General features: G+C 42.9%; 1 protein-coding gene across 2 annotated transcripts in view; it reads right to left on the bottom strand.

Annotated features, from left to right (window-relative positions):
* Positions 1 to 20,319, bottom strand: part of SYTL2 (synaptotagmin like 2) — a 41,275-nt gene extending 20,956 nt beyond the window's left edge. For both annotated transcript variants that reach the window (XM_084284553.1, XM_084284554.1), the window contains exons 1-4: positions 20,141 to 20,319; positions 9,385 to 9,533; positions 5,919 to 6,054; positions 167 to 239 (exon numbers count right to left, since the gene is read on the bottom strand). In XM_084284553.1, the coding sequence (XP_084140679.1) occupies positions 167 to 239; positions 5,919 to 6,054; positions 9,385 to 9,533; positions 20,141 to 20,241 (459 nt within the window). In that variant the 5' untranslated portion in view covers positions 20,242 to 20,319. The remainder of the gene's footprint in view (positions 1 to 166; positions 240 to 5,918; positions 6,055 to 9,384; positions 9,534 to 20,140) is intronic.
* Positions 20,320 to 24,209: the final 3,890 nt, after the last annotated feature.

Below are 24,209 nucleotides of genomic sequence, written 5' to 3'. Positions count from 1 at the left end.
ACTGAACTTTTACTGGTTTCCATTATCTCCCTCCAGAACAAAAAATACTATTTTTTTTCCAACTTATTATCTTTCTTCCTCAAATATCTAATTATCTTGATCATTCAAGCAAAGAAACACAAAAATATAAAGAGATAACATCTGCTGTGTTCAATACCAATCATACCTTTACTGGCGAGACTGCTGTCTTCATAGATCTTTCCTCTGGTTTGTCTAATCCTGAAGTTACTGTTTTAGAACTGCAAGGAAACAACATATAACAACTTCAGCAAACTGGGTGTTATTTTAAGCCTTTTTAAAAATGCAAAACAGATATTCAGTTGCACATACTCAAATATGACCTCTTGGCACCTAGCTTTCTCTTCAGTGTTCTCATCATATTTAGAATCAAACCTTCTCCTTCCCATATCAAGGGGATGACCTTGATGATTTATTTCCTTGCAACAATTTCTTTGCTTGTTAAAGAATTCAGTGCAACTTCTACTTGCCAGGACAGGAACAGCGTTTTTGATATCTTTTATACTTTTGAGCAAGCTTTTTAAGTAAACATAACCATTCTCCAAACAGTACCAGTATTACCACTATTCTTGTCCTACATTTGTACTTCTAGGACTGAAACCAAAGTGAAGAAAATTGCTAAGTACGGTAAAAAGAGAGCTTTGCAAAGTGTCCAAGCCAGAAAAATCAGGGGAACTCCCCGAGCACTACAGCAAAGATTTGACATGCCACAGACAAGAGCAGATTCCCTTAGAGGGAGGCCTTACAAGCTATTCTTTCAATTAAGATGTTATCAAACCACAGATTTTGCAAATAAATGAAGTTATTAATTGTCGTCCTGACTAAGTATACCCCAAGGAAGAACTTAAAACAGCCAGAAGAAACAGCTCCTGTGTTACATTAAAAAACATTACTTGACTACTTGCAAAAGGATTTTTTTTCCCCAAAAACAATCAGATTTTGTTTATATTTTGAGTCTAAAAGATCTCTCTGATCACGTAACCGGCAACAGTCTGCCCTGCTGGGTAGAGAGCAACATTCCCAGCTTCTCCAGGTTTCAGCACTGTTAACCTCAAAACTGAAGAAAAATGGCTGGTGGGCACCCGGACAGCTAAGCACATCTGAAAAGTGACATCACTCCTACTGTAGAGAAACATCATTACAAGGAAGGTAATTAATGGGCAGCCTGAACACAAGGTATTGGAAACAAACATACAAAAACAGTTATCTGAGCTATAACCTTCTCCATCTCTTCCTTGCTCTTCTGGTTCCACACTACTTCTAAGAAATACACTTCTGTGGATAGTGATACAAACTTCAGCACTGAACTCATGGGTGAGCAAAATAAATTGTTCTTGTATTTCAACGCCAACTGCAGCAGCCTCTCACATGCACACGCCAGCTCTAAAGATTCTTTTTTTTTTTTTTTCTAATCCCAGCTCCTAAATAAGAAAAAGTATAGTTCTCAAAGAGCTTAATACTGAAGCTTTTAATTTGTTGTCAAAAACTTCATTTCACATTACAGTTTTGATCCTTAGTTCTATGACTTTAAAAAGAAATGAAGATACATATATTTAAAGAGTCTTTATTCCATTAGGCTGGAGTTTGGGTTCTTGTTTTTATGAGCACTTGAGTTTGTGCTTTTGCTTTTACGAGCTCCTGTACTTTATGTCTCATCTTGACCATCTACTGACCAACAGCACAAACATGATTTTTATTATTTATTTTTTTTAAGGTCTAGGTCATGAATGCTTCAACCCCTCCCTTATTTTAAACAAGGGCAATGCTCTTATGTACTCTGGGTGTAGGAAACTTATCAGACATTCTTCTGATTAGTTCCTTTTTTTTTTTTCTTTTTAAAACGGGTGGAGAGAGACTTTTCAAAATGCTTATGGAACACAGACACAATCCTGCGATATTTCAATGCAGTGCAACTTCAGATGTACCACAGAAGAATCAAAGAGTTGTTACTTTGGCGTTATATACTGAAAATCCTGAAGGGGAAAAGTGGAAAAAGTGGGCAACAAAAAAACAAGACCCTACAACTGAGTTTCTTGACACAGGGTCTGAACACGGGAATTTACCCACAACCTATACAGATGAGAAAGCCAAAGAGACCCGTGTATTCACAAGGCTAATCTAAGAGTGCATGAAGCCAAGCTAATAAATACTGCCTGCTAAAAAAATGCAGCACTGCAATTCTGCAAAACAAAGCACTGAAAAACACAGTGCAGACCCAAACCCGTGAAGGCACTGGTAGCACTGGACAGGAACCAAGAGGCAACGAGGTCAAGGCAGGAGCAAAGGCAGAGGAAGGCGTTAGAGATTTGTGTGCGCTGCCTGACACGTCTGCTCAGAAGTGGCCTCACATTCAGGCAAATAATCTTCCTGAGCTCGTTCCAAATGGTTAGGAATCTGGTGCAGAAGTTCCTGTCTGGAAGGAGTAAAGCCAGTGCAATTTAACAGTACTGCATAAATGGCCTTATCTAGGTATCCCAGCACCCCTGCTATTCCAGAAAAGTTATGTGGATCTTAAGACTTAAGGGTTTTATTTAATTTGTCACCTTGCAGAACTTTAGGACCCACACTTGTCACTTGTTCAGTATAGTGGAGTGAGTACTTTCTACCCTGGGGAAGAAAAGCCCCTACAAATCTTAATTGGAAAGAGAAAACCCCTTTAACAGTGCCCTTTTTCAAGAATCAGCATACAGACAGATGGTTATCACCGAGCAGAGGTAATATTGACAGTCTGAGTCACACTATCCAAACTCATTCCGTACAAGGTTACACCTGCAAAAGACATTTCACTGGCCTGGTATGCAAGACAGGCACCTTGGGATGCAACGCCCACAAAAAAAACAAGTGGTTATAGCTTTGTTACAGGAGTTTGACATTTAGGGCCTGGGGTTGGAGCTCACCATGCTAATTTTAAGAATATTATTGTGGGCTGATTACATCTAATATCACAGCACCCTGACAAAATAGCAACTGAGCTGGCCCCAGGGCTGAATTTGAGCCTCAGAAGCATGCAAACGTAGATCTACTAGAACTGAGCTAACATTCAGTTAGAAGCTGTTTGCTTTAATAGGATCCAGAACAAAAGAAGCCTACTGCGTATCTTCTGGTCCCAGTCCTGAGGTTAGCAGCTGCTTACTTTGTACAAAGTCTGCAAAGCCAGCGATGGCCTGAAGCCCATTCTTTTAAGGGGAAGGAAAGGGAGGGAAGAAAAGCAAAAACAAACCTAAAAATAAAATTCCCACAAACATACCCTTAATGTAGCACTTGAAAAACATAATAAAGGCTCAAGTGCTTGAACCACAGGTAGCATTTGAACACTAGAAGCTGGTAACTCACTTCAGGCAATACCAACATCTAAAGTAATGCCTGATTTCATCCCCTTCTTTCCAGACATTTTGAGACTATTGTGCTGCAAGAGGAAGAGTCAACAGAAATTAACTCTGCTATCCTAAAGCCTGAATCAAATACCCCTTCTTTCCCCCAACAGGTAGGGTCACTGCTTTCCTAGGATCGTTCTCCCTTCTCAATTTCAATCAACTGCTGCCATTAGACGCAGGTACAGCCAGGTCAGACCAGGCTCTTCAAAAGTCCAGGATCAAGAGAACAGAAAGGAGGAATAATTTAGGAACGTATGGCACCTTCTACAATTTCCCAGCTGCACCATTGCATAGACTAACCTCAGCTGCAGTGAAATAAGCCTCTACTGAAATCATAAGCACTGAATTACACATAGACTTGCCGCATTACCTTACCAAATGTGAAATGCTGGAGCAAGCAAATAATCTGAGACATCTAATCGAGTATGCATGCAAAGTGAGGGCAAGTAAGTGCCCAGCCCACATGTTACAGATCCCTTCCTCAGGTCTGTTTCCAACTGCATCATGAAGCCTGGACTACTGGAGCTTGCTTTAGGGGGAACATCCTGAGCAGACATAAATAAGGCACACAGGTTGGCAGCCAGCACAACTGGGAGCAGAGGGCAGGAGAGGGTCCTGGATAACAGCTATCACAATTCACGTGGGTGTGACCTGAAATAAGTCACTAAAGCACCTTAAGTTAAAGATCACAATCAAGTTGGTCACATTCTAAACAGTCTACATGCTCTTAAACCTCACTTTGCTTTTTTTTTTTTTTTTTGAAGAAGCTGCCCTAGCAGTTTATGAAGTTTGTTACTCTCTGGTCAGTCACAAAATCTGTGAAGTTTTAATGGTGCAAATATGAAGCTGGACTTCTTTTACAGTTTCATCTCCTTTCCCTGATGTGGAAGGTGACATGCAAAATGTTGTAAAAATGTATTAAACAGCAGCATGCCTTCTGCTGTTCATAAAGGAATCATTCCATAGTCTTGTGAAGGTAAAAGCCACTGTAAATAACCTACACTGGGTAAAAACTAACACCGCCAGCATTGTCAGTCAACTTGGAAGGGGAAGCTAAGCTCTTTCTTATGCTATGCAAACTTAATTATCATTACCATACAACTCCACTTTTTGGGAAGTCTATAGACAAAGCAATTTAGTTGACATTTCAGGACAATTTCAGACACAGGTAGGGCAGATACCCCTCTGAGTTCACTAGTAATGAAATGTAAAGGATAAGAAAGACCAGCAAAGCAAGCCAGAGTTGTTAAGATTTACACCAACCTTTGGTGCCATTCATCATGAACGTGTATGCCCAGTTTGCAGCCCACGAAAGCGAAAGATGGAACTGCTACTAGATACTGTGCAAGCGCATAGGAGGAGACAAGCCTTGCTGCAAAGAAAAAACAAAGGACGTACAGAGAAGGATGAAGAAGACAGACAAAAAGGTGAAAGCTTACAGAACCAATCAATGGCACAGAAGTAAAACTAGAAGTAAAAGGAGTCATCCTAAAAGGAACTCTTGCTCTTACCTCACCATGTTCACTGGAAGCATAAACGATAGTTGTATTTGTTACACCCTAGTTCTTGTTTCCTCAATAGGGTTGAGAACCTGGCTGTTTAAAGACATTAATTTCCATGTGCTAGGAGACTCCCTAGCTAGGAAATCACCATTTGTTTTCAAACGCAGCCTTTTTGAAAGCTTTACACACAGCAAATTAACATGTAGGCATTTTAGAGAGGAACTGTTTCTCTTAGAAGTCAATTCAGGATATTTCTAAACAATATGAAGCTGTTTGGAATGTTTATGGACTTTAGCTAAAGTGATAAAACACCAAATCCTCCTTAGCTCCGAAATAACTCATCCAGCTTTACTGCAACAGCTGTAGACATTCAGTCACACGCAAGCTGTCTTGCCTTACTCTGAATGGAAGACTACCTTGCAGAGAGACATTCCTTGGTAGAATCACATTTATCAAATATCCAAAAGTTCTCATTCTTTCCACCTGAAGTACATTTGGCCTCCTTACAAAAGTGTAAGAGGTCTTAAAACATACACCATGGAAAATACCATCCCAAAGCAATTTTTCAATCTGATTCTTTGTATAGTCCAAGTTTAAAATTCAGGCTGAATCAATAGTCTAGTCTCCCTGGGTGAACAGATGCAGAGGTTTCTGTCCCCATATTAGTAAGGGGACTGTAGAGGACTGATCACAGCCTGCTGCTAGTCTAACCTGAAAATCCTGGTCTCACTTCTGGAGCAAGACAAAATTGTGACATGAGGAACATGCGTGGGACCATTCCACACAGCACTGGCAGCTTTCTCCTTGCAGAAGTAACCTACAGAGAGCTGCATTCAGATACAGACCATCTAACAGTGGACAAGTACAATTTGTCAGCCTTCCATACATATTGATTCCTTGGAAGCTCTAAGGAAATAGTTGATCTCTGAAATAAGAGGGAAGGACAATGTTTTGGGAGGAACTTACAGCTCAGGCATTTCACCAGTCCTGATGTACACATTCTGGGATTGAACAGACAGCTTACCTTGAACTAGACTTCAGTTCTTCTTCTTCCTGATGTTCCACGATGCCATGGAGTTCTGGTTGCACAAAAACTTCTTTATTCACATTGCTCACCCAGCTGTTCTTTGCTTTGTTTGATTTGCTCTGACTCACTTCAGCTACAACATGAAAGAAGAAGATTGTTATTTCCCACATGTTTATACAGGATTTCACAACAAGCAAAGAGAAGTAGTTACACTGGGTCTTACATCTCTCTCAGAAGTCCACTACACTTGAATTATGTACAGAATTAGATCTGGTGCCTTCTCAAGGATATATATTTTAATACTACTATAAATTCCACATAGTGCAGTTGGCACTATGGGGGAGGAGATGCCAGCCTCATGAAGTTCAAAAAGGCCAAGTGCAAGGTACCAAGCACGAATACAGGCTGGGTGGAGACTGGATTAAAAGCAGCCATGAGGAGAAGGACTTGAAGGGGTTAGTGGACAGAAAGCTTGTCATGAGCTAGCAACATGCACTCAGAAAGCCAACTGCATCCTGGACCACACCAAAAACAGGTTAAGAGAGGTGATTCTCTGCTGAGACCACCCCACTGGGAGTCCTGCATTCAGCCCTGGGGCCGGCCGCACAAGAAGTACAGGGACCTGTTAGAGCAAGTCCAGAGGAAGGCCACGAGGATGATCAGAGGGCTGGAGCACCTCTCCTGTGAAGACAGGCTGAGGGAGCGGGAGATGTTCAGCCTGGAGAAGAGAAGGCTCCAGGGAGACCTCACAGTGTCCTAAAGGGACCTACAGGAAAGCTGGGCAGGGACTCTTTGTCAGGAGTTGCAGTGATAGGACAAGGCGGAATGGTTTAAACTACAAGAGGGTAGGTTTAGATTTGATGTAAGGAAGGAATTCTTCCCTCAGAGCACCAAGTGAGGCACTGGCACAGGCTGCCCAGAGAAGCTGTGGATGCCCCATCCCTGGAGGTGTTCAAGGCCAGGCTGGATGGGGCTTTGGGCAACCTGGGCTGGTGGGAGGTGTCCCTGCCCACAGCAGGGGGGTGGAACTCGGTGGGCTTTAAGGTCCCTTCCAACCCAAACCATTCTACAATTTTAAGTTTCCTACAACAACCCTGGTAAAGACTGACCCCGTACTTCTTGCAGCTAGATAAACATTAAAAATTCAACCTCTGTAAGCTGAAGAAACAAAAACCAACTAAGCCACAGGAAACTGAAAATAAAGTTGAGGTTCAGTAAATCAAGTCAACTATTCCTTTTCTACAGCAGTAAACTGGAAATTGGTCATAATTTTCATGTAAGCAGGTAGCTAATCCTTTATGAAGGAATTTATTATTTTGCAGTATGAAAAAATAAGCAAGATTTCCATTCTTATTTTTCATCATCCATATCTACAAGCAAAAATATCTTGGTATGTAATGAGTCAGTGAAGCCAAGCATTGCACATAGCTCTGAATGTAACACTGTGCCTTTGTTCAAGTAATAAGATTGGGAGTAGTTAACTTTCCTTCACAATACATCTTTGAGTGCTTTCCTTTAAGCTATATGTAAGAGTTACTGTAAACTGTAGCTGGAGTTTTACAGCTGATTTTTGTAACTTTCAGGAAGGCCACACTAGGCAAAACCACAGAAAACTCTGCACTGACCTCCTGTGAATTTGTGCCTTCTGTTTCAGGCCTTTCCTTGTTAAGGTAAAGTCCCAAATCTGCCAGACAGTAATCACAGCTGACTAAACTGCTGCTATCCAAACTTATCTCCAGGAATATAGGTATTGAGAAGGTGTAACATAGAATTATTTTCTTTTGTCTAATCTGGCTAAGTTTTAGTTAAAAAAACACACTATAAAAAGTAGTAAACTGTAATCCTCCACCATTACTGAGAAGCATCATACTTGCCTCATTAGCACACACAAATCCCTTAATAGAGCTTAAAATTACACATTTCAGTACAATCTGAATGAACGTATGTACGTAAAATCCTTTTAGTCAAAAGGATTTGGTAGAACAACAGGAGGGCAAGAGGGGACATGGGCCTCAGAAATAAAATTGCTTCCTGTACAAAGAACAACAAAAGAGATGAGTACTCTTCAGGCTAAAAAAAAGCCAGGTGCTGGAGAGATTTATAAGACAACTATAAAATCCCATATACTATTTTACCTATGCTTCTATGAACACAGGTTGACCACTCGCTTTCTTTCCCAGGCATAACATTAATGGCAATCAGCTCAAATCCTGAAAAGTAAATGTTTACGGCTTATGTGGGAAACCTTCATTCCAGAAGGCCTTGAGACAGGACATGGTGAGTGTTAAAGAGGCACAACTTTAAAGAACTTCTTAGACAAGTTAATAAGAAAAAAAAAAAATCTACAAATACCTCCTTTGATTCAAAATTTCTTTGGTGCAAGTGGCTGCAGGCTGGTCTTGGAGGCTACACATGCTGCCAGGCACTCAGAGAAAGGATGCGGGTATTAAAAGCTTTTGGCTTAGTCCAGTGGGGCAGCTCTTATGTTCTCTTTGTTTTGTTTCTCCTGAAACACTACACTGCATTTACTTTTGATGTTACATACATTATATCCCCAAATTTGATTGATTTCTTTTTTTTAAGGTTTAAAAGTACAAAATTAAATCTCTGAGGTCTCAAACAAACCATCCAAAATCTGGAAAATCCACACTGAAGTGGGAACACCCTCAGTCTGATTCTTCACCTGTTCTAGGGTAACTCACAGGGCCTCAAGAATGCAATCCAGGACTGCAGGAGGCTTTTAGTCCTATGCATAAACACAAGCCTGTCCCTCCTGATAGCAGTAATCACATCCTGCTTCCTACTGGAGAGTCCAACAACGTGCCAGCAAGATGACTAAGGGACTGGAACATCTTTTTTTATCAGGAAAGACTGGAAGAGCTGGGGCTTTCTAGCCTGGAGAAGAGATGGCTTAGGGGAACCTTATTGACGTCTGTAAATACCTGAAGGGAAGGTATAAAGACAGAGCCAGGCTCTTCTCAGTGGTGCACAGTGCCAGGACAATAGGCAGTGGGCACAAACTGGAGCACAGGAGGTTCTGTCTAAACATCAGGAAGCACTTCTGTGCTAGGTGGGTGATGGAGCACAGGCACAGGTTGCCCAGAGGGGCTGTGGGGTCTCCTCTTTGGAGAGAGGATCTTCAAAAGCCACCTGGACACAGCCCTGGGCAGCCTGCTCCGGGTGTCCCTGCTTGAGCAGAGGTTGGACCAGGTGGACCCAGAGGTGCCTTCCGACCTCAACCATTCTGTGATCACACTGAATTCCCTCTTTGTACATAGCATTGCTTGAGTGGAAAACTACCACTGTAAAATTACATACAAAAACCCCCATTTGAATCATTTTCTGTTCATAACATTTACACACTCTTCTTGTATTTCACATACAACAGTGTCAGAAGATAGTTAACTAAGAGATTCATCTCCACACCAGCCTTTCCACAACCAAACATAAGCCAGATGCTTACCAACAGCGGCAGGCTTCCTTCGCATGGAAGCTCGGATAATATCTGCTCCATGGATCTTATCTCTGTGCCTCTTTGACTTGGCTTCATAAAACCACTGTCCGCTCATGTTCTTTAGCTGAACATCGTCTTTGATTTTCTCTGGTAAATGCCTGGAGGGAAAAAAAAAAGATTGAAGAATGACAGAGACATGCACAGACTATGTATCTGTATGAACAGAAGGGAAATACGAAATATGATGTAGATACATGTATACAGGTTCCTCACCAGTACTGAATGCAAGATAACAGGTGGGGGAAGGAAGTGGCAAAAAGTACTAAGTAATAAAATATTTTCTGCTGCTTTGTCTTTCTGCTTTGTAAGACTCAAAACACCTCTTGCAGAAATCAGGAGATGACAAGGAGCTGAAATAATCGAAGCCTGGATGGATCTGTTCCAGTGCAGTGCTCTGGAAGTGCTTAGGTGTGGGGTTTTTTTTTGTTTATGGATTTAGATTGTTTGTTGTTGCTTTTGCTTGTTTGATTGTTTTCAAGCTGTCTCAGCATACTATTTCCCTCTTCTAACCAGTTACTTCCCTTGTTTGATTACGAGTTATGATTATGAGAGATGACAATGAGCTGGGGAGGGAAAAGCCTCAGCCCCGCTACCCTCAGAGCATCCGTTAAAGGAGCTCTTCGAGAAGATGTTTTGCTCTGATCAACTTACAAGCTGAGCCAGCCCTGGATAAGCCTCCAGTAACTGCAGATTGTGACTTCTTGCCTCCGAAGGCCCGTTGTCCCAAGGTTAAGGCTGAGATAAGCTATCAGGACAGCACAGGAAATCTGTGCCAAAGGTGAGTTCAGGGCTGTTTTGAGGCTCAGATGCTTTTTCAAGCTGTTCATGTGATACTACCACCTCTATACACACCCTCCAGAAGCGTACTGGACAGACGGTTCCAGTTTTTGATAAGTTTTATGTGAATGCAAGAAGTTACAGAGGAAGGCAGCAGGGTCACCCTGCTTTTTCAGGTCATACTTTTAACGGATTTGCAGTTTCAGAGATCGTTTCCTTTCCTCGTTAGGCACATAACACGTGAGTCATTTGTCTTATATGTGGCCTGGAGACCAACCCACAGACCAGGAAAGTTGCTATGCAGATTTAGAGGGTACTTTCTCAAGAGAGGAAAAATAAAAAAAATAAAATAAAATCGGGATTCACACGCTTTCTCCATTCGTGACGCTTCAGGAAATAAGCTAAAAACAAAGCCGAAGAGAAAACAATTCTGCAAGTTCTCAGAAACATTAAGACTAAACACGTGCCACGTTGCTACAGGATGGTGTTATCCTTTGCAGGTCTGATGGCCAAGGTCACTGCCAGCTTTGTAGTGCTGGTGTGTTTAGGTCAAGAAACTTCCTGTCCACTCACCCAGCTACAATCACAAGCCTTTTACTGGATGTCACAGACCAGACTGCCAAGCACAGACAGGGATTCCTTACAGAAAAAGGGCACTGAGCCAGTCCCAACCCTGACACGAAGAGGCCCTTCTCACCTGCTGCTCACCCCCTCCTTCAGCCTACTAGGGCAAGAAAATCCAGCTATAGCAGGATTTGAATACTTGAACTTCTCTTGGAAAGCAGCTGTCAACAGTCAGTCCCTCCTCCGCAGATGTAAGAGCAGCTTCTCTGCCTTGAATCACCTACATCCCACTGAGGTTGCCAGCAGCCAAGGTCACCGTTGGCTTTTTTAGTGCCAGGATTCAGCATTACTGGGCAATGTAAAACTTGACCCTCCCTCTTGCCTATAACTGTGCTTCATCCAAGCCAGAACATGCATTTCTCATCCACTGCAGGTCTTCCACATCGGAAAAGGAGCCCAGCTGTAGCTTCCCCCTGTCCTCAGGCAGACGTTGCGCAGCTGTGAGGCAACTCCTCGCTGCTCAGCCTGTCTGGGTTCACAAACATCAGGAGGAATGGAAGAACTTGTACACAGATGATCACTTCCCCCTTTCACCTTCTTTCCCAAGTGTGTTGTTCACCTTCTCAGAACAGATGCTTCTTTAGGCTAGGGCCTGGCTTTTCAGCTATTTGCACAGCCCGCAGGCCAGCAGAGCTCTGACCCCAGCTGGTGCTGCGGGGCTGGATGAGAACACGTTCCAAGGGAGGTTCTCGAGTGGGAAGGGTCTGAGTCACAGGAGAAGCATTCAACGGCCTCCCTCTGCTTGATTCAGCCCTTCTAGCCTGGGCATTGCTCACTTTTCACCTCTGCGTGCAACCACTGGAACCAGGGTGTGGCAGGAGGCCTTTACGAGCTCAGTAGATCCCTACAGAAGCAGGGTTTGCACCATTTCAGCTGTCAGGGAATGGAGGATGCTGTGCTCCCACCCCTGCTTGCTGCCCACAGAAGTCAGCGTGCCTGAACTCCACCAGCTCAGCCGGCCTCCCGGACCTTGGGAGATAACTGTGCTAGCACAGGGGTAAGCGTGGCCTCAATTTACCCTGCACTTTCTGTACAAGTTACGTGTCTGGCTGGCAGAGCTTGCATTTTTAAGACGTGATGGAAGCTGACCACAACAGACTTAGGAATTTATTTCTTCTTCCTTCTCACCTGCATAGTCTGAGCACTTTTGACCTTGGTTAGACTGTCTTATCCCTCCTCTCATCAAGAAAAGCATATAGTCTCTCAGTCCCACCTTCTGAGGAATTAAAGCAACAAATACTAGTTATTCCCAGCCATTTACAGCCACAAATAAAGAGGCAGATTTCCAATAAGAGAAATGCAATTAGTTTTAGCTCTTGTCAAGAAAAAAAAAAAAAGAGCTTTGGGAAGTCTACGTTCACCAACACATCATAGACTCAAAAACAAATGCTGAGGTTACAAGTGACAATTTTTACAACACAATTTGCGTTCTCAAGCTCTGCTGTGAGCAAGCCTCAGCAGTTAAAAAAAAATGATCGTACTGTGTGTGCCTGTTTCACTGCTGCGCAAAGGATTTAGGTTGTGGTTTACCTTTAAAGGAATTGTGCAGAAGCCAGACTGCAACCACGGTTTTCCACGGCTATGTAACTGGAAGCCACGGAACTAGAAGCCAAAGGTTGATCCTGCGCCAGCTCCTCTGTCAAGAGAAAGGCTGACCAACGTGGCGTTACCTCGTTTTCCTCCTGGTGAGGAAAGGACTAGCTGGAACCCAGTTTAGGATTCAGATTGCAGGCTCCGTCTGCCGAGTTTGCAGTTAGGAAAAAACGCAGTAATGACTTCACATAACGTATGCATTTGTTGTGGAGCCCCTCGGTGGTCTCTCAATGTGCCAGGTACCCTGTGCTGCAGTTTTCAAAGTGAAACAGCCTGAAGATACTATAAAGCTAGCTCCTGTCTCTACTACAGAGAGGTTAAACTCAAGAGTGAAGATATGCAAGACAAAAAGAATTCACTCTAAAACCCTCTTTTAAAACAAGACTTGAGTTTACCCATTACTTAGCAGGCTTTTCCCACTGTGTCTTGGTAAAACATTTTTGATGGCAAGACAACAAACTCCTCTTCCCACCTGGGCATGAAGTGTGTGCAGAATTACTTGGATTTTGCATGCAAAGCAACTGTCAGGCACTCTGCAGGCAAAGCCTACCCATCGTGTATAAAACGGGTTGTCTCTCCCCACCTCTGGAACATCTGATAGCAGGCTAAACCAATGGTACCACCACTGCAAGGCAGGAAATCTGCTCCGATACAATCAGCCCGCGTCAACCCTGCTATCAGCAAATCCACACCATTTATCTTGTGCTTTGTAGGCTGGTGTGAGAGCTCACTGCCTGGTAAAGCAAAGCGATAATGACCTCGGGGGGTTTGTTTGTTTGTCTTTTTGCCATTATTGTTTTTTGTTTGTTTGTTTTGTTTTTTTAAAGAACAATATCCAACAATACATACCTGATATCTACGTACCATATCTAATACTGCTCAGCTAGACCTCCTCAGCATCTCTTCGCTCTTTCCCCTTTTCCCTCTTACTTGGTGGTTACAAACCACCAGAGAATTTGCGAGAGGTGACAACTCAGAAGAAATCAGGGTCTGTGTTTGGCTCCAAGCAACAGATTTGGTTGCTAATAGATTTAATTAGTATTTAGTTATATTATTTATTACTAGTGTCTCACACACTCCTATTCTGAACTTGTGATAAAAGCACCCCAGTGCCCAGTGGCAAAACAAACATCTTTTAAAGCCTGACACCACCAACTTGTCTATAAATCCACTTCAAAAGCCTTCCTCTTACAAACGAAATACCAAATGAGTAGAGAAGAAGGAAGGAGAGAGACTTTTCAGGAATTTATCCTCACTTTCTATTTGCTGCAATCATAACCAAAAACCCTAAACCAACAAAAAGAAAAGGGATTTAGGTTCTGTGTTTGGAAGCTGATCCAAACAAGCCATTTTTATGCTTTTTGCAGGACCACTCATGCAGCGACAGGAGTAAAAGAATATTAGACAAGACACCCTGTCAGGCCTGGTGATTTTTTTTTTTCCTTCTTCTATGAGAAGGCTAAACAGCCATAAAAGGCTTACAAGTCGAAAGGAGTAACTGTACACACCACAATCTGCACAAACATGCCACTGCCCATATCTCAATAAGGCACAGAGATAGAGAACTCTGGCATTTGGTAGAGAACTACACCCAGAACTTTTATAACGGCCAAGCCTGAGTGGGGAATAGGGATTTTTCTTTTTGCATAGCAGCTACATGTGTATAATTTTCAAAAAAAAAATCAATCCTTATTTGATTGGTATAAATAATGCAATGTAATTTTAAACTGGTTGAAGGCTGCAGTAAGAAAACACAGGAAACCAGTGAGGTTAGGTCACCTTTCCCCATCCCTGTGATGATACCTCATCAGCAACACCTCCTCAAATCTTGCTTTTGGGGTTTCCCTGGGTAGCAATGTTCTGGGTAATTTGAAGTAGGCAGGGGCATGAGGAGAAGGCAGCCTAGTTCTGTTCGTGGTTGTGCACGTTCTTCTGTTTTAATGCAGCCAGACTTCTGGATAGGCAGAAGTCTACTGTTGACACCCTGATGAAAATCTCAGCCACCTTCTTGCTGTGGAGTCCTTGGAGGAGTAAATTGGCTGTAGTCAGAACAGATCCTTATGGCTAAAGAGACAAACTGGCATTTATTCTGAAGTAGGAGAGGAAAAGAAATTCAGACCTGGAACATCGGAATGGCTGAACTATACATTTGTGAGATAAGCCTGGTTTTGAAGAGAAAGGAGCGAAAGCTGGCAACTCTGGAGTGACTCACTGAAATAAGTTTTTTGGAACAGAAACAGTGATTCCAGCTTCTATGCTAAACACCTTTTTGTGAAACTTACAGACCAGATTAACCCTGCTACGCAGCATTTCCCTCCTAAAAATGTGCTAACACCTGGGACACCAAACTAACATCTTGTCCCTGTATTTCGTTTAAACTATATATACATTATGCACTGAAAACCAAGTCCTTTATTCTTGTATGCTTTCCTACCACATAGTCAACACATTTATTCTCCTACTATTACTAGCACTGTTAAGCTCAAAATAAGCTTCATTACACTAGTATTACGTGATAAATCATGTAGATACTGCCCAAGCAGACAAACAAAGACAATTTTCTTGGGCATTCCTTACTTTATACAAGCCTGACTTCATTCCATTCAGGAAATCTGTAGCAGGATATCTCATCTGCAACAGGTACCTCATCTGTTGAGGTTGCAGAGCAGAGGGCAGGTGTTTAAGGTCTGGCAGCCCTCATGGTTTCTGTTAGCTTCCACCTGCCTCATTTCTCTTACAGCCTTCTACTGTTTGGTCGGCCTGTTTGCTTTCAAGGATTTGCATCGAAGCTCCCAGTGGCCTCGCCTCCCTCTTCATACACAACCCAAATAAACCTGCCAGGGAAAACAAACCTTGAACCCTTCTCAAGAAAGGAGCAGCTGTCCTGTGACAAGATATCTGTGACAAGAGCCAGCCTGGGACAGCAGTACAAGACGACCTGAATCTGAGAAGGCAAGGTTGCTATAAGTACCTGCATTCTCACACAGGATCTGCCCAAACACAACATTCCTAATGTTACCAGTTAAAAATAGACATATAAAGCCTAAAAACCAACCCTGGCCAAATGACAGATGACAGGACTTACACAGCAACTGTAAATGAGCCTGCATTATTTGAATTGATGTCATGTTTTAGACTGGATTACATTTTAGGATTTCAGACCAGATACAGCATCAAGACCAATCTACCTAAAGACAAAAGTTTCGGTTTGGCACTCATTTGGTAATATCTGATACTGAAAGTCACATTTTGTGCTAAAAAATGCCCACAAGGCAAAATAATTCCAGAAGAGAGGAGCCTGTACTCTTTCCCCAGACAGATGCACTTTGCAGCTCCAACAGGAACTTGCTCACGTCACTTTATTCAGGTACTTACATACTCAAGAAAGCAACAACTGTGGGTGCTGCTTGAGAGCTTTAATAACAGCAAAAGGTCTCAGAATCATGATTACTAAGTAAGGCTGTTAAAATTAATTGGAAGTCCCTAGTAGAACCAATAGATCCAGGTATATGATTTGAGTACAAATTAGAAAAATAGCATGAACTTCAATTAATAACTATTATTATCTTCCATTTTTTCTGTACTATGTCTGAGAAGTATGTGAGAGCAAATTCTGTTTGACAATTCTGTCTCTCTGTATTTTCAGAGAAAGAGTTCAAGCAACCTATCCATTAGTATCTTACAATAGATCAATACATGGAGGTGTTTGTTTTTTGTTTTTTGTTTTTTTTTTTTTATCACTAACACTGGAATTACTCACATAATAAAAAAATCTCCTTGTTGGCACAAGATTACGTCCTAAGAAATGCAATAATTAAATTCACTGCGAAGCAAGTTTGGTTTTGTTTCGTATGTTTTTAAAATCAGCTCCACAAGAACTGTAGGCTTTATTTTCTTATTAGTTGCACTTATTATTACTAGATTAGTTTGAATCAAAATCCACTGAGGCCTAGGGTGACATCAGTCCCCTGAGAGAAACCCCAGAGTCACGTTACTAGATAGGATGCCTCTGGCAGGATCCTAACATATCCTTAGATATAAATGTAGAGAAACTGAAGGCATGTACAGGTGACAGCATTGATCCAGAACCCAAGAAAGCTTTCCAAAAACCTTAGTGTGGATGATGGCCAGCCTAAGATACCTCGAACATACAAGGTGTCACCCTGTCCACTCATCAGGACAGAAGGGAGAGCATGTACAAACACACTGCGCTCTTGCCTCGCCTGTGAGCCACATGGCTTTTCCAAATGTTATTTTTCCAATAATTTACAGATACCCAAGCTTTTATCATGAAGTAGTCCAAATATAATGGAAAGGGATTTATAAGAAAAAAGGTAGTGAGATGAACATCTTTTGCAGAGACTTAACTTTAAAAAAAAAAAAACCCTAGCTATTCTTAAAACATTTGGAAAACATACCCTGAAGGCAGAGCAGCAAAAACAGGTAATTCTTTTCAGAAGACAGATGATTAGTTTTGACAGCACCTGAAAAACATCATCTCCAGGTTCTTTTGTCTCTAACCAGCCCTTTAAACTTGAACTGGTCCTCATGTTCAAAACCATCTCCACCGAGAACTGTGCCTGGAGGTCTTTAAAAGACATTTAGATGTAGAGCTTAGTGATATGGTTTAGTGGAGGACTTGTTAGTGTTAGGTCAGAGGTTGGACTCGATGATCTTGGAGGTCTCTTCCAACCTAGATGATTCTGTGATTCTCTGTTAAGCACACCCTCAAAATTCATTATACCGATCAGAAAAGCACTTCTGAAGCTTTTAAGAATGCATTCTGGTGACAGTCACTGAAAGTCACTTTCACGTTAGTCTGGTTCCACCAAGGCTAACAGCTCGTGCTAATACCTTACATACCTCCCATCCTTCAAAACAAATACAGAGAAAATCCACTTCCTTCTGACAGCATGCAATACAAGGAGTGCTGCCTTGCAAAGCGACTGAGTAAGAGGTCTGCTAAGGCTGAACAGGAACAAAAACCAATTTCTACAAGGGTTTCCACATTCTCACTGACCTGTAGGAGAAAGCAAGGGCACATAACACCCAACAGAACCAGAGATCTGGAGCTCTCTCTCAGTGAAAGCCAGTGCCACAGCCCCCGATGCATTACAGGGCACTCTGCAGTCACCTCCCTCCTCACAAACAGCTCCTCATCAGCATTTCCCTATCACGAGCCTTCCTCATTTACACAAGGAGAAAATAACCCCAACCACAGCCCGCAACGGTGTTTCCAGGAGCTTCTGGGGGAAAGGAGAAAGAAAGAAAGAAAGAAGGGGGGAAAGGAGAAGTGCAAGGCTGGCAGCGCCTCCTGGGGTAATGGAGCAAAGAGAGGCTTCTTCTCATCCTAGGCAAAAAAGAGGATGAAGAGTCCACTGATTTCTTTGCATCACACCTCTTGTAGTCAGATTTCTCCATCAGCCTTTTGCCCATGAGAAGCGTCAATATCCCTTTTCCTTCAGGAGAGACCTTGGCAGAGGTAAAAGGGAAGCAGGGATGCTGTTCCCCAAACCACCACTGTAACTCTGAGCACCACAGAAGAAGCTGCAGGATGGGGTGAGCATCCGTTACAGCACACAACGAGCCAGGAATTAAAGCTGACGGCCTGAAGAGGCTGCGTGGGCAACTTTGACTTTCAGCCACACAGCAGCAGAAGCTGTGAGCAGGGAAAGGGCTCATCAGGCGATTTGTAAAATTCCACTAAGGTGGTGCTCAAAGAGGATTTTGTCATGTTACCGGTTTGTCAACACTCCAGAAAGACAGCACACAGGCTCCATAGATGGAACGGGTTATTACAACACCCTTCGAGCCTCAGAATTTCTTTCTAGAGGGGAAAAAGATCACATGAAAAGGCTTCCATTATGCATACATACAAACAGCACTTTGTCAGGCTGGGATACTTGGATAACGACATTCGATCCCAGCTCTTAAAGAGTCCTCCAGGTGTGCAAGGCTGTAGAATTCAAACCAAAATATTACATCTCCTTGGCTGGAGAGCTAACTGACGGAGCGTTTTAACATATACCATATATAAAAAACAAGCTCCGTGTGCCACATCTACGCAGGAAAATCGGTTTCAGATGTAAGCTTCCAGAAGTTATAATATTCAGAAACCAGAGGAGACACTCAGTTGTAGAAACATGATGATTACAGGCTACTGCAACCTGCAGGCCTTTGCATTTTCCACCACACCCTCTCAAGCTACAAGTAACAAATGGCACAAGCCAAGTTCCACAGACAAAAATACTCGTTGACAGCGTTTTTACAGACCACAATTAAGAGCGTCCTTTTAGATTTGCTGCTCCAGGAGGATTCCTTTTCCTAGATATTTTCAAACTCATGGCTGCAATTACTTCTGAGCGCTTTCAGACCTGGCACCGTGGTGCCAATCCAACAGTAAAGCCGGTATTTTCCTGCCTGGAGTAAAGAAACGAAAATACCCCTTCTGCTACAATTAAGTCCCTTCTCTGCTTTTTGAAATGGGAGACAAGTCGATGTGGCAAAACCATCTCCCTCTCAAGTTGCATTAAAAAAAATTGGGAAAATAGGAACATTGCTAGTAAGGCTTGGACCTCCAGCCTCCAGTGAAGCACATGCCTTGAGCAAAGATGCCTTTCTAACCAGAAGCTACTTGTTTCTCCTTTAATGTTCTCAGGAGAAGAACAGTAGGAGAAATAAGCTAATAACTTGCTGAGTGCAGCCGACCAAAAGCCACCAAGACTGTACAAGCGTACTTAGCAAAATAAACACTGCTTTTGGAGCAAGTTGCAGACTGTTGTTTCGTTTCCTTTTGGGATATACCTACACAGATGCCAATCGTCAGAGAATATTTCTCTGCAGACAAGCAGCATCATGGTTAAGAGTAACTTCAAAAGATTTAATTAGGGAATACATCTCTCCATCGAGAACATGACAATTCAAAAGAATCCTAGAGAAGATTCCTGAATCAATGAGAGAAAATCCAGCCTCAGTACAGAGCTGTAAATACCAGTTTGTGTTACAGCACCTTGACCTGTCAGTGTGTAAGGTTCCTTCTTTGTTGTTGGGCCTTCTTGCATTTTGGGTACTGAATCTGACTGGAGAAAAAAAAAGAAAATTAAAGAGACTAACTGCTAAAATCCTCATTTGTGAGCAGTTAGCTGCCTGTGTTAGCTGAAACCACCATTAAGCTGCTGTTTGTACCAGTGTGGGTGACCTTCCCGAAGTCCAGCCATCGAGGCAATGCTGCTTTCAACGAACGCATCTCTATTCATGGCAATTACCCTGCCGGTAGCTCCAGGAAAACCTCCCAGCACACAAAACACTCCGCAGTACAGCTTCCCAAACAATCCATTGCTCCTTCTGTGACACCACGACACAAACAGGGAGCAATTTCCTACATGAGCCATGGCCTGCAAGGACTTCTTTTGGCAATGAAGCATAGTGTCAGTACCTCCTCTGGACTCTTACACCAACACTCCAGGTATTTGAAGTGTAACTCCTTCACTCAGGCATTTTGCTGACTGCATCTACCCTGACTTCTTTTGTTTGGGGCTCTGGTGCTCTTTTTTTTGGCAAATACCCCCACTTGTTACACACTGGCTCAGGTTGCAGGTTTTGATACTTGCAAACTAAATTCTTTCCAAGGAAACCAACACAGGAGTTCTGTTCAGGTACATACCAACCGTGTAGGTCTTCCCAGGACATCCTGGAGTGTCAAGTCCCTTACCTGACTCTCTCCTCTTCAGCTTTTTTTAGCTCTGCGTCCCGTTGCAGCACCTTCATTATTGCCTCTTGCTCCTCCTCTGTTAGGAAGCTCAGGTCAATCATCTTGGCAGGCGTAGGTAGGGTTAAGCGTCCAGAATGATCTTAAATCCTGCTGAGGTTAGTCTTGGAGTCCCTTTTAAGGGTATAGAAAAGTTTTTTTTCAGCAGGCACTGAGACAACTGGACCCCGTTACAGTCTGTGATTTAAAAAGCCACAGATTTGGCTTTGTTGCTGTGGAGTGAGCACATGCTTCCCTAGATGAGATACTTTTGGGAAGGTGTTGCATTGCTGCTCGCCATTGCAACGATGTCTTCTCAGCTCTGCTTGCTGCAGTAAGAGGTCATTGATCCAGCACATCCAGTGTTTAGGAGCAGCCTAATCATTCCCTAAAAAAGAGACAAGGAAGAACAAGCTGTAAACATCAGGGAAGTTGTTTACGTGTGTTTTTTTTAATTAAAAGAAACGAGTTTTTCAATGTGATTAAACCACTTTGTGAAGTTCAAATGGTCACTTCAAGTCAAACTCGTTTCACAGGCCTCCTGAACAAGGTGGTCACAACAATATATTCCTCTTCAATATACTGACTCACGCTGAAATGCAGAGCCAAGCATCATCCAAACGGCAAAATTTACAAATAGGTGCATTTTAAGCTGTCCTTTAAGTCAGCAGATCAACTCAGAAGGAAGGAGAAAAAACTTTAAAAAAAGAACACTGAGGGCTAGAAGTTGAGGGTTTGTTTCTATAAAGAGACTGCCCAAATTCCAGGAACAGAAACCAAGTAAACAAAAACCACCAACAAAGCAACAACAACACAACCAACAACACCCTAACACTTGAGCTAAAACTCCCGAGCTTGCCACGCTGGTTTCCTTATCGTTAGCACATTTCTAGGACACCATTTTTGGCAGGTCACCAACCTAAGATAGCAGAAGAGCCATCCCATAAGGACAAGCCATTGAACTTTTGGACCCTACTCCACTCCTAGCACGCTGTGCGCGCCTTGCCCTCCACACCTATCTTCCCACTCTGAGTCTTCAAAGACTCCTTCCTCCTTCCAGGAGATCAGAAAGGCAGCAGTCATCACAAGCCCCGGAGGAAAAATCCTGAGGAAGTCATCAGAAGGCTGCCAAACACAACATGTTGCAGCAGCGAGATGGGAGGAGGCTGGGAATGCATCAGAGGAATTTGTGTGCTCCAGTTCAAGACAGGGAGCGTGTTCTCCAGCGACTGCAACGCCTCTTTCTGTGGGATTTTGTCTTGTCTGTAACAGAAGTGTTTATCACAAACGTTTCTCACTTCTACTCAGAACAACAAGCAGCAATTTTAAGAGATTCATTCTTTAAATTCCTCCCAAATGGGAATTCTACGAGAGATTTTTGACCAAAATACGCTTTCCTCAAAACAAACACTCCTCCTGCAGGGTCAGATACCACATTTACAAAGTCAGGATCCTTACAGCACCACTTGAAAACTTCTGGAAGCTGTTGTGAGTTGCTGGAGAACAGCTGTCATCCTGACCTGCCACCTTAGGCTCAGGAGGAATGGATGCATTGCCAGAAGATGTGTATTGAGGTTTGAATCACTTCCCTTTCCCTTGTACCAGCCCCCGCCTTGGGAAGGAAAGTCAGGGTATCTACGGATGCTACAGGCTGCAACACAGCTGAATTTACAAGATTTGACTTTTACTCACAACATCTTACTACTGAAAGTGTATAATTCTGTTAGGAATGTGATCCCATGAAGGCCACCGTGCTGCAGAACATTTGTAATAAAACCAAAATAGTTTCTACATAAATGTCTTGACTATGTGGAATCAGGAATCATGCAGTAACACAAACCTCACTGCTTTGCCCAAACCAAACCATGTCCTTGAGCAGGAATTTCAAATGCTGCTTTGACTGTGCCTGCTCCTGAGTCTGTGAACGTTCAGCCAAGAGGTCAGAACAAGGTATCAGCACTGGCACCACACAAAGGGAAACATCATCCCTAAAGGCAACAGCATTTTGTACAGATGCAGAATGAAGCTGTGAGCAGGTTGATGGTCATGCCCTCCTCCACCCTGAAAAAGCCCCACAGCTTTCTGCCCGTGATTGTGTTTGGCTGCTACATGAATCTTCCCCGTGATTCTCATTGGGATTTTGTTCCGTGAAGTCAACGTAACAGTATCTCAAACACCCTGCCATCAGTAACTGGCCTTTTTGAAGCAGATTCAGAAAATAATGACTTACCCCTAATTAGCCAGAAGAAAGAAGTGCTCACTACAGAGCCACAAACACACACAACCCTGACTTTGTTCAGAACCCACAACAGGTATGGCTGTCAGCCTTGACTGTCGCGTGCAAGCTTTCCACAGAGGCTGATAAAACACCCAGCATCTGCAGGGCTAACAAAAACCCTGGGTGCTGCCTGGCTGGCACACGCACACCTATCACAGGCCCAGAAACCCACATTGTACCACACAACCTGGGCAGCTCTGACTTGGAATCACAAAGGATCTCTTTTCCTTGTAAGTCAGACAAGTTGCTTGCAGCAGGTCCATGAAGCCTGTAAGGAAGCTGCCACAGGAACAGCACCTTTGTCTTCAAAGAAGGCTGACAGAGGAGAGTTACATCTATCAGTTTAATCCAAAACTCTAAAAGAAATAGCAGGGCAGCCTTTAAAAACCAGGCCTGGGGGAGCTAAAAGCAAAGCCCACTGCTACGAACCCTCCCACATACCATCATTCTGCAGAGCAGTTTCCACAACTAACTTCACGTTCCCACTTCGTTTTCGGGATGTCCCTCAACCAATTCACCTCTCACCCAGTAGAGGTAATGGGATAAAGCTCCTGGACTAAACACGAGCTTCACAGTGCCACGTTTTGCTAGGTTTAACACATCGTGCCTGGCTTAACTGGGTCACGTTCTCCTCCCAGCTCCTTGGAGGAGAGCCCTGTGTGAATTCCATTGCACATACCCACTTGCATTCATCCTGTATGTAGATTTGCATGGCATTACCTGAGTTGGTTTTGCTCCTATCCTAGGTTAGGACAAAAAGCTTCCCAAGTCTTAAACTGCAGCCCAGATCCTTTAGGTTCCTTTGCAAAGATAACAACATGATGCTTCAGTTAAGGCATGTCTGAGTACCTGAAAAACTGGCCCCTAATCTCTCCAGATAACCAGCTGGTGAAAAAAAAAAAAACAAAAAAACAAACATTTTTTTCCCCCCTTTTAATGTGCATCATCCATACAGCGCAAACTGTATCACATTTCACCATGATAACAAGTCTTTAGTCACTGGAAGCAGGCCAGTCACAAACTGAAGGCAGGATGGATTTCAGTTTAAACAAGACAAAACCCTCTTTCTGTGCGGGGCGTACCTGGGCAGCCTCGGGAGAACCTCTGCTTACACAGCAAGACGGCTTTCTGCAGAGGGCTGTAAGCATGGCTTCCAAGCACAGACAGTAAAAAAGCAAAACAAACAAACAACAAAAAAAGCACACAACTGCTAGCTTTGAATGGAGTACCTGTTAAAGGTCAAAGGCCAAATTTCAAATTCAATGCCTCTCTCCACTCCAAGTCACCCTCCACCACCCTGAGCTCAATTCTTCTTTCCTTTTCCTTCTTCTTCCCGTCTTTTTCACAAACTTTTCCTTAAATCCCCTGTACGTGCTGAAAAGATTTGAGAGGTCTCAGCATTTTCTTCGGAGCCACTGTTATGGGAAGTTTTCCTTTGGCTGGAAAGCTTTCAGACTCAAGTTCCACATACGACTGAAACATCCCACAGCAGACTGACTAAATCATAGAAATCAACAAACACCACAGTGACTGATTTCTGGAGAAAAGCAGTCATCTTACGTTGTAGACTAGCATTTATGAGTCTTGATATATTTAGCTTTTTTTCCCCTCAAATCCAAGTGAAACCACACAAACTGCTCCCTTTCATAAAAGTTTTCTACTCCCTGTAATAAACGGGAATCTGAAATCATGTTTTCTGTAACTCCTGCATGAAAGCTTTTGTTTTGGCAATTAAAAAAAAAAAAGGCCTGAGAT

Source organism: Netta rufina (assembly GCF_964035555.1).
Source record: "Netta rufina genome assembly, chromosome: 1".
Classification (NCBI taxonomy): Eukaryota; Metazoa; Chordata; class Aves; order Anseriformes; family Anatidae; genus Netta; species Netta rufina.
The sequence above is the reverse complement of the archived record's forward strand: the minus strand, read 5'-3'. Positions and strand labels throughout refer to the sequence as shown.